A 14,886-nucleotide genomic window follows, 5' to 3' on the forward strand; every position below is an offset into this window, starting at 1 on the left:
TTCACAATAAGTGTTTCATTTACGATATTAGGATTTAAAGAACTGTGTGTGTGTGTGTGTGTGTGTGTGTGTGTGTGTGTGTGTGTCTCTCACCAGTTTCATCAACAGGTTGTAGTTTCTTCCTCACCAGAGGAGACGAGCTGCGCTTCATGTCCGAGTCGTCTGAACAAACACACAGAGGTTAAACTGACACACTGAAGCCTCTGGTCTCAGAGAGGACAGACGACACAGAAACGTGCACATTCACAAACTCACACCTGGGAGGAAGGAGGTGTGTGCGTGTGTGTGTGTGTGTGTTTGTGTGTGTGGGCGGCCACCTGTACAGGTCAGACCTGTTCTACTGGATTCCAGTTTCTGACGGTTCTCTGTTCTTTCCTATTCAAACATTTAGTTTTCACATTATCTTTTATTTTGAAGGAGGAAACATCTCCATCTGTTCAACTGAATTTAGTTTGTGTAAAATCAGTCATCAAACAGGTGAAGTGGCTCCACCTTCTGTCACAGACAGGTTACTGCAGGAACACAGTGTGGACTGTTTCACATCTGTCTGCTCCAGCTCCAGATGTGAGAAGAATCCGCTCCATTAAAGGATCATTACAGAATTCATTTTATTCACTTTATTATCAACTTGAGAGGTTGATCAGGCTTTACTGCAGCGATCAGTCAGTTAATCAGAAACCCATTGATTATTGAACAGCCTTTTTTTTCAATCAAACATAACAGTTTCTGGTTGAAGCTTCTCTGATGATTTGTTGCTTTTATTCACATCCGACTGAAAACGGAATATTTCATTTCAATAAAATCAGCTTTTTGAATTTTCAACGAGTTTCTGACATTTCACAGACAAAATGATGAAGTGATTAATCAAGAAAACAATCAGCTGATTATCGTTTGTTGCAGTTCCATGTAGAGCAGAGTGTGTGTGTGTGTGTGTGTGTTGTTGTGTTACCAGAGTCGGGCTCGGTGCTGTCGGCCCGTTGTTCAGTCCAGTTCAGAGCGGCAGTGTCTCCTTCTGGTCTCCCGGACTTCCTGTCGCTCCTCTGACTCTTCAGCAGCTCCACCTCTGAGCTCAGCTCATCATTTCTGTCCCGCAGCTCCTGAACGCAACACAAACACACACACAACACACACACACTTGTTGACGATGTGACATAAGTCTACACAACAAAAAAAGTAAAATCTGAGCAGCAGCAAGAAGAAGAAGAAGAACTTTTAGCACACAGTCTCAGACATGTTTGAGGTTGTGAAAATATCAGCTGATGACCCCACAGCTTCAACCAGGTATCAGCTGACTGATACCTGTGATCTCAGGTGTTCTTGCCTTTATTTTCTGTTGGACCAACACAAGGCGTTCAGGTGCACAAATATAAACAGACATTACAACTTCACATTCACAACACTGAGCATGTTTCGTCTGTGTGTTTGTGCTGCTTCACTTAAAAACACAGGTCAACAAGACAAACACACACACACACACACCCACACACACACACACACACACACACACACACACCCTTACCCTGCACTGCAGTTCATACTCTTTGACGATTTCAGAGAATCGCTCCTCGTGACTCAGACCAGCACCGGCCGGGTCCAAGCTGCCAAACTGTCAATCAAACAAAACAGCTGTTGTTCGAACTGTCAATCAACCAATCCATCAGTGAAATACAAAGTCATCTTCAGTGTTCAGATACGACGAGGTCGAGAATGAGACGAAGTCACAGAGGAAACATCCTTCAATAATTCATCAGCTACAAGGAGACGGGTCACCTTACACCACTGTGTGTGTGTGTGTGTGTGTGTGTGTGTGTGTGTGTGTGTGTGGAGGTCCCGTATGTAGAACAGATTCAAACTGGTTCTAACTCAGTTAAATGAACTGTGGTTAGTGAAACACTGAAATCAAACCATCAGTCTGATTCACTGCTGCAGGGGGAGAAGACACTCTGTGTGTAGTTGTGTAGTTGTGTAGTTGTGTAGATGTGTAGTTGTGTAGTTGTGTAGTTGTGTAGTTGTGTAGATGTGTGTAGTTGTGTGTAGTTGTGTAGATGTGTGTAGTTGTGTAGTTGTGTAGATGTGTAGATGTGTAGTTGTGTAGATGTGTGTAGTTGTGTAGTTGTGTAGATGTGTATTTGTGTAGTTGTGTAGATGTGTAGTTGTGTAGTTGTGTGTAGTTGTGTAGATGTGTAGTTGTGTAGATGTGTAGATGTGTAGTTGTGTAGATGTGTAGATGTGTAGTTGTGTAGATGTGTAGATGTGTAGTTGTGTAGATGTGTAGATGTGTAGTTGTGTAGATGTGTAGATGTGTAGTTGTGTAGATGTGTAGATGTGTAGTTGTGTAGATGTGTAGATGTGTAGTTGTGTAGATGTGTAGATGTGTAGTTGTGTAGATGTGTAGATGTGTAGTTGTGTAGATGTGTAGATGTGTAGTTGTGTAGATGTGTAGATGTGTAGTTGTGTAGATGTGTAGATGTGTAGTTGTGTAGATGTGTAGATGTGTAGTTGTGTAGATGTGTAGATGTGTAGTTGTGTAGATGTGTAGATGTGTAGTTGTGTAGATGTGTAGATGTGTAGTTGTGTAGATGTGTAGATGTGTAGTTGTGTAGATGTGTAGATGTGTAGTTGTGTAGATGTGTAGATGTGTAGTTGTGTAGATGTGTAGATGTGTAGTTGTGTAGATGTGTAGATGTGTAGTTGTGTAGATGTGTAGATGTGTAGTTGTGTAGATGTGTAGATGTGTAGTTGTGTAGATGTGTAGATGTGTAGTTGTGTAGATGTGTAGATGTGTAGTTGTGTAGATGTGTAGATGTGTAGTTGTGTAGATGTGTAGATGTGTAGTTGTGTAGATGTGTAGATGTGTAGTTGTGTAGATGTGTAGATGTGTAGTTGTGTAGATGTGTAGATGTGTAGTTGTGTAGATGTGTAGATGTGTAGTTGTGTAGATGTGTAGATGTGTAGTTGTGTAGATGTGTAGATGTGTAGTTGTGTAGATGTGTAGATGTGTAGTTGTGTAGATGTGTAGATGTGTAGTTGTGTAGATGTGTAGATGTGTAGTTGTGTAGATGTGTAGATGTGTAGTTGTGTAGATGTGTAGATGTGTAGTTGTGTAGATGTGTAGATGTGTAGTTGTGTAGATGTGTAGATGTGTAGTTGTGTAGATGTGTAGATGTGTAGTTGTGTAGATGTGTAGATGTGTAGTTGTGTAGATGTGTAGATGTGTAGTTGTGTAGATGTGTAGATGTGTAGTTGTGTAGATGTGTAGATGTGTAGTTGTGTAGATGTGTAGATGTGTAGTTGTGTAGATGTGTAGATGTGTAGTTGTGTAGATGTGTAGATGTGTAGTTGTGTAGATGTGTAGATGTGTAGTTGTGTAGATGTGTAGATGTGTAGTTGTGTAGATGTGTAGTTGTGTAGATGTGTAGATGTGTGTAGTTGTGTGACCTTGTCGTGCAGCAGCTGGTCCAGGTCTCTCTGCAGTTTGTTGACTGAACTTTCTGCTTCAGTCAGTTTCATCTTCACAGAGCTGAGCTCCTCCTCCAGACGACTGTTGTCCTGAACACCACAACAACAACAATAACAACAACAACAACAACAACAACAACAACAACAACAACAACAACAACAACAACAACAACAACAACAACAACAACAACAACAACAACAACAACAACAACAACAACAACAACAACAACAACAACAACAACAACAACAACAACAACAACAACAACAACAACAACAACAACAACAACAACAACAACAACAACAACAACAACAACAACAACAACAACAACAACAACAACAACAACAACAACAACAACAACAACAACAACAACAACAACAACAACAACAACAACAACAACAACAACAACAACACAGACTTTAATACTTTAATATTCTTATTTCTGTTCAGATGGAAACAAACAGGAAGGATTACTGATCATAAATCTATACAAATGTATCAGGGAACAGACGTGATTCCTTTGAATAAAGGATCAATCAAACACACATGGACTGACATTCTTTCATCAGATGATCAATTATAAATTCATTCACAAGTTTCATTTTCCTCCAGGTGATCTATCTGAATTTAAAACTTGGTTGTTTTGTTTTTGACTTTTTTAAACTGTCAGCTGACACTGATGACAGTTTCCTCTTGAAGACTTAAACACATGGCGGTAACATCAGATCACCTGTAGGAGCAGGTGAGTGATGATGCGTACAGACCTGTGTGACACTGCAGAGGTCCTCCTGAAGCTCCGCCTCCTGCGCTCTGAGCAGCTGTAGCTCCTCCTGCAGCGCGTCTCGCTCTCTCTCCACCTGCTGCAGCAGCGCCTCGCTCTCCTGCTCTGACTGACTGCGCAGAGCCGTCAGCCTATCACGGAAGTCCTGCTCCAGGTCCCTGCCAATCACAGAGCGGCTCATCAACACCAGTCACATTCATTCATTCATTCATATATATATACAGTCAAGCCCGAAATTATTCATACCCCTGGCAAATTTTGACTTAAAGTTACTTTTATTCAACCAGGTGGAAAAAAATATTTCTCAGCTTTTATTTACATTTGAACAAAAAGTGGGAAGTCCAAAATTATTCATACCCTTTGCAAACTGTCACAGTCTATGGGAAAATCCAAAGTTCTACACATTCCAAATAGTCCAAGCTGTTCTAAAGCATCTTAAATACCCTGATTCATTGGGAACAGCTGTTTTAATCAACTTAACAGGTGAAAAACAGCAGCTCTCTGCAGTTGGTTTGTGGACAGTCATGGCTGAGACAAAGGAGCTCACTGAAGACCTGCGGCTGCACATTGTGGCTGCTCACAAGTCAGGAAAGGGCTATAAGGCCATATCTAAATGTTTTCAAGTTCCAGTGGCTACAGTGCAAAGTATTATTAAAAAATACAAGACGTTCCGCACTGTGGAAAATCTCAGAGGACACCTGTGCTGGCCAGGAGGATAGTGAGAGAGGTGAAGAAGAATCCAAGGTTCACCACCAAGGCCATCCTAGTGAATCCTGGCTCTGCTGGTGGCAACGTCTCACGGCAGACAGTCCAACGGACACACAAAAGCCCGCTTGGCCTTTGCAAATCATCATCTGGACAAAGAAGAAGACTTCTGCTCTTCTGTTTTATGGTCAGATAAAACAAAAATTGAATTGTGTTGCCATGATGATGTATCCTTCATTTGGCGTAGAAAAGGAGAAGCCTTCAACCCTAAGAACACCATCCCACTGTCAAACATGCTGGTGGGAACCTAATGCTTTGGGGGTGTTTTTCAGCCAATGCACCAGGGAACCTGATCACAGTAAACGGCACCATGAAAAAAGAGCAATCCATCAAGATTGTCAACAACATCAGGCAGTCTGCAGAGAAACTTGGCCTTGGGCTCCAGTGGACATTTCAGCACGACAACGACCCAAAACACACAGCAAGAGCGGTGAAGAAGTGGTTAGTTTTGCAGTGGCCCAGCCAGAGTCCTGACTTGAAGCCAATTGAGAATCTGTGGAGGGAGCTGAAGATTAGGGTGAAGGCAAGGAGACCCTCCAACCTGAAAGAGTTGGAGCTCATCGCTGAAGATGAATGGGCAAAAATACCAGTGGAGACATGCAGAAAGCTGGTCAGCAATTATAGGAAGCGTTTGATCGCTGTAATAGCCAATAAAGGCTTTTCTATTGATTATTGAGAAGGGTATGAATAATTTTGGACATGCCACTTTTTGTTCAAATGTAAATAAAAGCTGAGAAATATTTTTTTACACAATGATCATCGTCTTATCTTCTGGGAGAAGCCTGTGTCATTTCCGGTCAAAAAAAACTTGCTGCTTGAATAAAAGTAACTTTAAGTCAAAATTTGCCAGGGGTATGAATAATTTCAGGCTTGACCATATATACACTATAGAGACCAGTAGAAACCAGTAGAGACCAGTAGAAACCTGCAGCTCTGACCTGATCCTGCTCTGGTTCAGCGTCTCCATGCTGGCGTGGCGGTCGTCCACTTCTCTGACCAGCTGCAGGTTCCTCTGATCGGCCAGATCCAGGTCTGCCTTCACCTTGTCCCGCTCCCTGCAGGCCTGTTCCGCCACTACCCTACACACACACACACACACACACACACACACACACACACACACACACACACACACACTTTACTGATACGTTCAGGATCATCACAATTTCCTCATTATGTTGATAGAAAACGTCGCTGCAGTTTTGTTCTGGATCACAGTGTATCAGGCAGAAAATATTGTGATCAATAATCAATCAGCTGATAATCAAACAGCAGGTGATGGAGACGCTCTGTTAGCAGAGATAAAACACAACAGACCTGAGACACGTCTGTTTATGACTCACAGTAGTTTGTTCTATGCACAGAGTGAAGCAACGGACAGTGACTCCTCCCTCACAGGTGGAGCTGACAGAGAAACTGTTTCAGGATCTGCTCCAGTCTTGATGACGTGAAACTGAGCAGCTGAGCCACAGCAGGCCCCTATAGATATATCTCCTCTTCTCATACAGGACACATATGGGCACAAGTATGTGGACACCATGTTCTGAACCTTTATGTCATGTGGAGTTTCACAGTGACCTCGTGCACAACGTCAGATCCATGAAGATATATATGTACACACATAGTGAAACCTTCACCTCCTCCTGCCTCGGGATCTGAACCAGAGCCTCCACATATCTATAGATAGATATAGATCTATCCATAGATCTATAGATACAGTATATATAGATATATATGTGTATGTGTGTGTGTGTATTTTACAGTATCATATTATATAGTAACTGTCAGTTCACGTCTCATGAGTGACTGAACTCAGATCAGCTGATCACCTCGAGGACAGTTAATAACCTGATCAATAAGCCAATATTTGACCCTTCATATCCACTGAGCTCCAGTCCGCTTCTCCAGTACAACCAGTCTGATACTGGTGACCACTGACCAGGCTGCATTGCTAAACGGCACCTCTGCTGTGGTGGTAACAGAGAGAGCTGATGTCGGATGATGTTGACCTGACCTTTGACCTCCAGGCTGCAGCTGACCTAGCAGCTGTGAACTGGTTTGAGATGATGTCAGTGGATTTGACAGGAAATCGAGTCTGATGATGTCATGGGGTCAAAGTTCTGACTTCACCGGTTTGATTAAAGGAACAGTCCAGATGTTCCAGCCGGATTTCATCTGTGTTTAGCCTAGCTTAGCATAAAGACTGGAGGCAGATGGAAAGTGTTAGCCTAGCTCCTCCATCACCTTGTTGCTGGTTGTAGTCAGCTGGTTCAGTTTACACCAGAGTGTGATCAATACACTGATCAATACTAATCTCATTCTCAGCCTGAGGTCAACAGAGAGCCAATGATCATCACTGATCAACCACAGAACACGTGTCAGCACCGGGTCCAGATTCACACTGAGACCTGGTTCAGGTCTGAGACCTACTGCAGGTGCTGGATCTCGTTCTTGTAGGAGATGAGCGCCGCCTGGTGGATGCCGTTCCCGCCGACCAGCAGCTCGTTGTCCAGAGCCAGAGTCAGGTCGGCCAGACTGAGACGCTCCTCCAGAGGGAAGTCCAGGGTCTGAAGGGGGACATCCAAAAACATAAAGGTTACTCAGCTGCAGCCAGAACCAGCTCCTGAAACCACTGTATGTCAGAGACAGACCTTCATCTCTACATGGCTCTGATTGTGTTTTAAAGGAGGTTCCGGTCTGCATCATGTTCTGGACTTGGAGCTAAACTTTCACCGGACCTGATCTGATGAGTATCTCCACACAAACCAGAGTTATAGATGTACTAAAGTCTTCTCAGAGTGAAACCTTCACCTCTTCCTGCCTCGGGATCTGAACCAGAACCTCCTCAGACACTTTATGTTGAGCCACGGCTCAGTCCAACACTCGGCCTCACTGGCAGGAATGTGAAACCTGCGGTTCAGCCTCCAGGATCAGCTCGGTCTGCGAAACCAGACTGACCGAGTCGCATCCTTTTAACCTTCAACATCTGTAAGTAAATGACTAAAGCTCGGATGATAAACATGCTGATTAAATATCCACCAGACCAACTGAACAGCTGCAGCTGACTGACCTCAGTTATTGATCCGGGCCTCGCTTCCCAAAATATCTTATGACTTAGATGAGCGTAAAATCAATGAAGAGACCTTTATCAGCCTTGAGCTTCATCTACAGCTGCTGAATTAATTTCACGTTCTGTGTGTTTATCTAGACAGAACACAAATCTACTTCCCATGTGACACAACGATCTGATGTCCTGTGATCAGGTGAGCCTCACCTGACTCTCACTTGTTAATATTTATTGAATCTATCAGGAAGTAAATGAACTCAGCTCTGACTGACTCTGTGTGTTGATTTATGCAGTTTAAATGAACCATATATATTATATTTATATTTTAAATCACTGTACATCCCTGAGGTTTCAGTCTGTGGACTGCAGACAACATACCTGCACCTGGAGGGACATTTTAACTCATTGGTTCTAACAGTTCCAAATAAAACATACATATATACATATACATACATATACATGTATGCATCCTAATAATATATATATATATATACAGTATATATTATTAGGATGCAGCATGTTAAAAACACCGGTGTCCGTCTCTTAAACGACCCACCTCCTGTATGTGAAGCTCTAAATGATAAAATATAAAATATGCTTCAGATCAAACACACAGAGGACGTGACCTCTGAGTCTTCAGGCCCAACTAAAAGTAAGAGGCCTGGTCCTGGTCCTGGTCCTGGTGCGTACTGACCTGCAAGATGTCCCGGCTGTTCCTGATGCCCTCCTCGGTCCAGAGGCCGATGACCTGCTCGGGGCTGGTGCATCCTGAGCCGTCGTCCAGCCGGCTGAGGATTCGTTGACCCACGGTGGCCGTCAGCAGGGAGGGCGAGGTGGAGCGAGCCGAGCGCTCCTCTAACACCGACTGAGACTGCATGGAGGACCAGAAAACAGAATCAGACGTTAGTTCACAGCTGAGGTGAAGGTGTGTGTGTCTGCTCTGGCCCACACTCTAATGAACAGGTTTCACAGGCGGCTCATGAACGCCTGTTGTTGTGTGATGTGGTAACCTCTAATCTGGATTAGCATACTTTCACTGAGAGTCAGGAGGCCTGGGACAGACATCCAGACCACCAGTCCAGAACAGGGACAGCAGCAGTCTGAGCTGAAACACTGAATCACCTTCACCTGTGTGTAGCAGGACGCCCCCCTGTACGTCCTCGTCCTGTCTGTCCTCACCCACGTCAACAAACCGCAGCCTGACATCAGACCTGACGTGCAGTACATGATGATTTCTACCTGTCTGTCTGAACAGGTACCTGTTCACCTGCAGCAGCTGATTGGACTGGTGCCTCTCAGCTGCAGCACAGACACCTGATAGGAGCTCTGGGGAGGCTGCATTCAGGAGCTCCTCAGAAAATCAGAAAGTTTGTTTGCGGGAGATGATCTCACTTATCAGTGGCTGTAGTTCAGTTTGAAAAGATCAACAGTGAAAATATGAAGAAGAAGAAATGAACATCAGGTGAGTGAGGACTGAAGTTTTACTGAAGGTTCAACTGTGTCTGATTTAAACTGACTGATGCTTCATGTTTGTCTGGTACGTATGTGGTGATGTGTGAAAGTAAACAAGCTCAGCATGACATCTAACTGTGTGTGTGTGTGTGTGTGTGTGTGTGTGTGTGTGTCTGACCCCGTGTAGCGCCCTCCTCAGGTCAGCAGGTCGTACTGGGGTGGAGCAGGAGACGGGGGCGGAGCCACAAAGAACCTTCTGGAAATCCCTGATACTGACTCTGCCGTCCAGGTCGGCATCCAACTTTCTGAGCAGCAAGTCCAGCTCCTGCAAAAGGTCAAAGGTCAAAGGTCAAAATAACAAGGATCCAGATGTCCGGACTTCCCCACACCTGCAGGCTTGAGGGTTCTGTTCATCAGGTCCACAAGGGGCCTAAAGAGGACTTATCGTGGACTTCCAGAGAGACTGTTTCAGGTGCAGACGGCACTCAGAAAATGATCCCAAATCCCCAACAACATGGATGTCACGATGTTTAAAAATATATATAATATGTACCGTATTTGTTTTTGTAATCAAATTCTGTTGGGCTCTGACAGGTTAAGGGCATAGCTCCAGAAGCTAACCGCTAATGTAAAGAAAACAAAGCCTTTCACTTGCTCAGGCAACAAACACAAACTCATCCTCTCAGTACAAACCATCAATCACTCTGTCCACTCATGTTAAGTCAGCTGATCTGACTGAGTGAAAAATCTGAACCCACAACAGCATGTTAGCTGTGAGCTAACATGAAGATGCTAGGAGCTGGTCTCTTTACCTCTGCCATGATGTCCGTGCCGAGAACGCTGAGCTAGCTTCTTCTTGTAGCTCGCTGCAGACCCAGAGCTGGCGGTGTGAGACGTAGTGATGTAAAGAGATCATACCCGTTCATCCAGAGTTATAAAGAGCAAGAAAAGGGGTGCTGATGTCTTTGATAGGATTGGAGTTTTGATATGACAGAAGTGAAGATTTGCACAGGCGCTGTGGCTCAGCTGGTTAAAGCGCCTGCCTAGTAAACAGGAGATCCTGGGTTCAAATCCCAGCAGTACCTCGTTATTGCTGAATTTCCTTGACCAGTTGTTTGTAGTCTATGGTCTGCAGTGTTTTCATGTCACCTCAGCTCACTTGGAGCCTCAGTGGACGGGATACCAAAAAAAGTACCATGTACTATTCACATTGCATGATGGAAAACCAAGAAAGGCGAGTATATGGAGTCACGTTGATCCGGTACCAAGCAGTGTTTTGTTACTCTTTAAGACCTTCATTAATTAGTTTACAGTTGTTAGGACTTGAGTTTAACATGAGAGGAGAGCACATGTACAGAGGCGCTGTGGCTCAGCTGGTTAAAGCGCCTGTCTAGTAAACAGGAGATCCTGGGTTCAAATCCCAGCAGTGCCTTGTTGCTGCAAAGGTAACCCCTTAAATCAAGTGTCATGTTTCTCTCATTTAAAGAGGACCTATTACGGCCGTTTTTAGTGTTCATTATTTCATTCTTTAGTCGAAGATTTACGTGCTTTAATGTTCTCAAAAGATTTTCTTCTGCTGTACATTTTACACTGTCCTCGCCCTCTGTCTGAAACGCTCTGTTAGAGCTCAGGGCTCTTTAAGCCCCCCCCTCGGAGCTGGAGCAAAGTGTGTTCTGATTGGTCAGCTTACCGGCAACTACCATGGCAACGATACGTTCTGCACGTCTTGTGTAAACAAACTTAGGATGACAATGTTCATAACTTGGAATATTTTTATAAGAAACTCGTTTGATTGTTATGTGTGGACACACAGAGGTAGGGAGTCTCCACCGCTTCACCTGCTGCTGGTTTACGATGCCGGTAAATCTAAATGAATTTAATTTAGTGCGCATAGTTACTGAAAAATGAACTGAGCGGTTAAAGTGTGGATAATTTATCTGAGCTGGAGCACAGGAGCAGAGAGGAGTGTCCAAAGGAAAGTCTACTGACCACACTCAACGACACATGTACCTGTAACCACGCCCAACAGTGATGTCACAGGGTCCTGGAGTACACCTGTACATCACTGCAGAAAGAAGAGGAGTTAAACCACTGGAGGTCAGCAAAACAAGACCCACCGGGCTGTTCGGTTGCTCTTTACGGTCAAGTTTAGAGACACATGAAGTCAGAGCAAAGACGTGACTGGAGGTGAAGGTGTGATTGGGTTAGGGTTAGGGTTAGGTGCTGAATGAAGAGGACCAGACAATCAGTCCAGGAGTCGAGACTGAGGGAATAAAGGAAGATGGACGTCGACCTCCCAGCAGGGCTCAGGCTCATGTGAACACCTTGCTGAAGAGCCATGATTACACCAGGTACTACTACAAAAACAGGGAGTACAGTTGAGTCGAGTTGAGCCGGTAACATGCAGTAGAAAGGGGCCAATGATGGGCGTGGTGGATACCTTGATTAATCAAGCTTTCAATAGCAGGTACAGCAAGATGCTGTGGCTTAGTGGTTAAAGCACCTGTCTTGTAAACAGGAGATCCTGGGTTCAAATCCCTTCTTTTTTTTTCCCAATTTCCTTAACCTGTTTTTGGTTGTGTATGGTCTGAGTTCAGACGATGCTTTTGGTATCTACCCACAACCAAAAAAGGGGAGTACCGTTCTACAGCGTTAGAAAGGGGTGATGGTGGTCCTGGTGAATGCTGATCTTGGCACACGCCTTGCTCAAGACCCCTGTGACGCTCTGGGTGCTGTGGCTTAGTGGTTAAAGCACCTCTCTTGTAAACAGGAAATCCTGGGTTCAAATCCCAGCAGTGCCTTCACACACTGTCTGACACCAAAGGAAGACCGTGTTACAGTCTGTCTTTCATACTGAACACAGCGAGGAGAAGAGAAGCAGCTGATACTGGAGTAATGATAAAATGACACAGTTCAGTCAGATACTAGGTTTTAACCTTGTCTTGTTCCTTAAAATATTCCTGCTGTATATCCATTTGTCTTACATGGTCTGCAGTGTTTTCACCTCAACTCACTGGGACCTCGGTGGAGGTGATACTAAAAAAGTACCAGGTCCTACCCACAACTTTGCCCAATGGAAAACCAGAAAAGGAGAGTTGATTCAAGTTGAGCCGGTGCCATTCAATGGAAAAGGGGTCCTGGAAGATGCCGTCATAAACTAAGCTTTTGAGAATGGCTGCTGCAAGAAGAAAAACAGGCGCTGTGGCTCAGCTGGTTAAAGCGCCTGTCTAGTAAACAGGAGATCCTGGGTTCAAATCCCAGCAGTGCCTGATTATCATGGAATTTCCTTGACCCGTTATTTGTCGTAGATGGTCTGCAGCGTTTTCACGTCACCTTTTGGTATCGTCTCAACTCACTTGGAACCTCGGTGGAGGCGATACTAAAAAAGTGTCAGGTTCTACCCACAACTTTTGCTTGTTCGAAAACCAAAAAAGGGAAGTACAGTTGGGCCGATACCATGCAGTAGAAAAGGGCCAATGGTGATCCTGGTGGATCCCTTCATGGACGGACCTTTCGATAGTGGGTACAGCAAGACAAAAAAACCAGGCACTGTGGCTTAGTGGTTAAAGCACCTGTCTCGTAAACAGGGGATCCTGGGTTCGAATCCCAGCAGTGCCTTGTTGTAAAAACCCAAAACATGAACTTTTATATAAAATGTTTCCCTCCATATTCTAACCAAGAGCAGAGAGGAGGACCCACAATCAATAAAGCCAGACTGACCTGTGTTTGTGGGGGTCCTGCAGGCGGTGGGCGGGGTCTTACCTCTGTGTTTAGCTGCTGCAGGCCCAGGTGATCACAAACTGCCGTCAGGACATGGACCCCTGCACCTGCTGCTCCTCCTCTGACTATCCCCTGCTCCACTTCCTCCTGCTGAGGAGCTGCAGAGCACAAACACAAACTCTGGTCGATCAGAAGTTCTGTCTTTCTCTCTGAGTCAGCGTCTGTTAATCTGAGCTATCTTAGCTTAGCATAAAGAGTGGAAACAGAGGGAAACAGAGGGAAACAGCTAGACCGGCTCTGTTCAATGAAAACTAAATCCACCTCCCAGCAGCTGAAACACTGACTACCATGTTATATCACTTGTTTTTATCTGTACACAGACCTGACTATTTCTTTCTCTTTCCAATCTCTTTCCTGGTGAGTTGGACCAGACTGAAGTTAGTAATCTGTGACGGTGCTAGTGATCTGGACTAACCAGCTGCCGGTGATCTGGACTAACCAGCTGCCGGTGATCTGGACTAACCAGCTGCTGCCTGTAGCTTCTTATTTAACTCAACAGACAGAGTGACATCAATCCTTTTAAGTCACTGTGTAAATGAAATGTATAAATACGTCACTGTATAATAAATATGTCTGTGATGGAGTCCACCTGCTGTGGGCTCGTTCATGACGTCCTGTTCTCTGACACAAGAGGAACCTCAAACCAAAGATTCACATGGTTCTCAGTTCAGGTTCTGAGAGGAACCGATGAGGCTGTAAACGAGACGTAGACAGTACCTTTAGACTGAAAGTCTGGCTGGACGTTGTCCCTCAGATTTCCTGCCTCCTCATCGGACTTCAGGCTCTGCAGAGAAAACATGGAGGTCAACAACGACCTGCACCGCACTGTCATCACTGTGTTAACCAGCCCGTTAAACTAGTTTGAACTAACAGCCGAGTGTGACTAGAGGATGCTGGGAGGAAAGTATGGAAGGGGGTGTGTGTGTGTGTGTGAGTGTGTGTGTGTGTGTGTGTGAGTGTGTGTGTGTGAGTGTGTGTGTGTGTGTGTGAGTGAGTGTGTGTGTGTGTGAGTGTGTGTGTGAGTGAGGGTGTGTGTGTGAGTGTGGGTGTGTGTGTGTGAGTGTGTGTGTGTGTGTGTGTTGAGTGTGTGTTGTGAGAGTGTGTTGTGTGTGACTGAGTGATGCTGTGTGTAGCGAGTGAGCGGGGGTGTTGTGTGTGTGTGTTGTGTGTCGTGAATTGTCGTTAGTGTGTGAGTGAGTGTGTGTGTGTGTGACTGTGTGTGTGGTACGGGTGTGTGGTGAGGTCGTGTGGTGTCAGGTGTGTCATGTGTGTGTGTGTGTGTGTGTGAGTGTGTGAGTGTGTGTGTGTGTGTGTGTGTCTGTGTGTGTGTGTGTGTGTGTGTGTGTGTGTCTGTGTGTGAGTGTGTGTGTGAGAGAGTGTGAGTGTGAGTGTGTGAGTGTGTGTGTGTGTGTGTGAGTGTGTGTGTGTGTGAGAGAGTGTGTGCGTGAGTGTGTGTGTGTGTGTGTGTGCAGTAATGCCAACAGACCAAACAGTGATCAGAAGGAATTCCTGAGCGGTCATTACGTCTGCTAGACTGAACATATTGTGTGTGTGTGTGTGTATGAGTGAGTGTGTGTGTGTGTG

General features: G+C 44.9%; 1 protein-coding gene and 5 non-coding genes across 6 annotated transcripts in view; 5 read left to right on the forward strand and 1 right to left on the reverse strand.

Moving 5' to 3' along the window:
• Positions 1-14,886, reverse strand: part of ninl (ninein like) — a 40,130-nt gene that overhangs the window by 9,512 nt on the left and 15,732 nt on the right. The window contains exons 5-15 of the mRNA XM_022748601.1: positions 14,020-14,086; positions 13,285-13,400; positions 9,701-9,847; positions 8,765-8,941; positions 7,434-7,570; positions 5,942-6,082; positions 4,222-4,396; positions 3,439-3,549; positions 1,520-1,606; positions 950-1,097; positions 94-162 (exon numbers count right to left, since the gene is read on the reverse strand). Of these exons, the coding sequence (XP_022604322.1) occupies positions 94-162; positions 950-1,097; positions 1,520-1,606; positions 3,439-3,549; positions 4,222-4,396; positions 5,942-6,082; positions 7,434-7,570; positions 8,765-8,941; positions 9,701-9,847; positions 13,285-13,400; positions 14,020-14,086 (1,375 nt within the window). The remainder of the gene's footprint in view (positions 1-93; positions 163-949; positions 1,098-1,519; positions 1,607-3,438; positions 3,550-4,221; positions 4,397-5,941; positions 6,083-7,433; positions 7,571-8,764; positions 8,942-9,700; positions 9,848-13,284; positions 13,401-14,019; positions 14,087-14,886) is intronic.
• Positions 10,534-10,607, forward strand: trnat-agu. The gene has a single exon. It is a non-coding gene; the product is annotated as a tRNA-Thr (tRNA).
• Positions 10,881-10,954, forward strand: trnat-agu. Its single transcript has one exon. It is a non-coding gene; the product is annotated as a tRNA-Thr (tRNA).
• Positions 12,251-12,323, forward strand: trnat-ugu. The gene has a single exon. It is a non-coding gene; the product is annotated as a tRNA-Thr (tRNA).
• Positions 12,718-12,791, forward strand: trnat-agu. Its single transcript has one exon. It is a non-coding gene; the product is annotated as a tRNA-Thr (tRNA).
• trnat-cgu lies at positions 13,068-13,140 on the forward strand. Its single transcript has one exon. It is a non-coding gene; the product is annotated as a tRNA-Thr (tRNA).

Source organism: Seriola dumerili, unplaced genomic scaffold, assembly GCF_002260705.1.
Source record: "Seriola dumerili isolate Sdu_G_001 unplaced genomic scaffold, Sdu_1.0 BDQW01000127.1, whole genome shotgun sequence".
Classification (NCBI taxonomy): domain Eukaryota; kingdom Metazoa; phylum Chordata; class Actinopteri; order Carangiformes; family Carangidae; genus Seriola; species Seriola dumerili.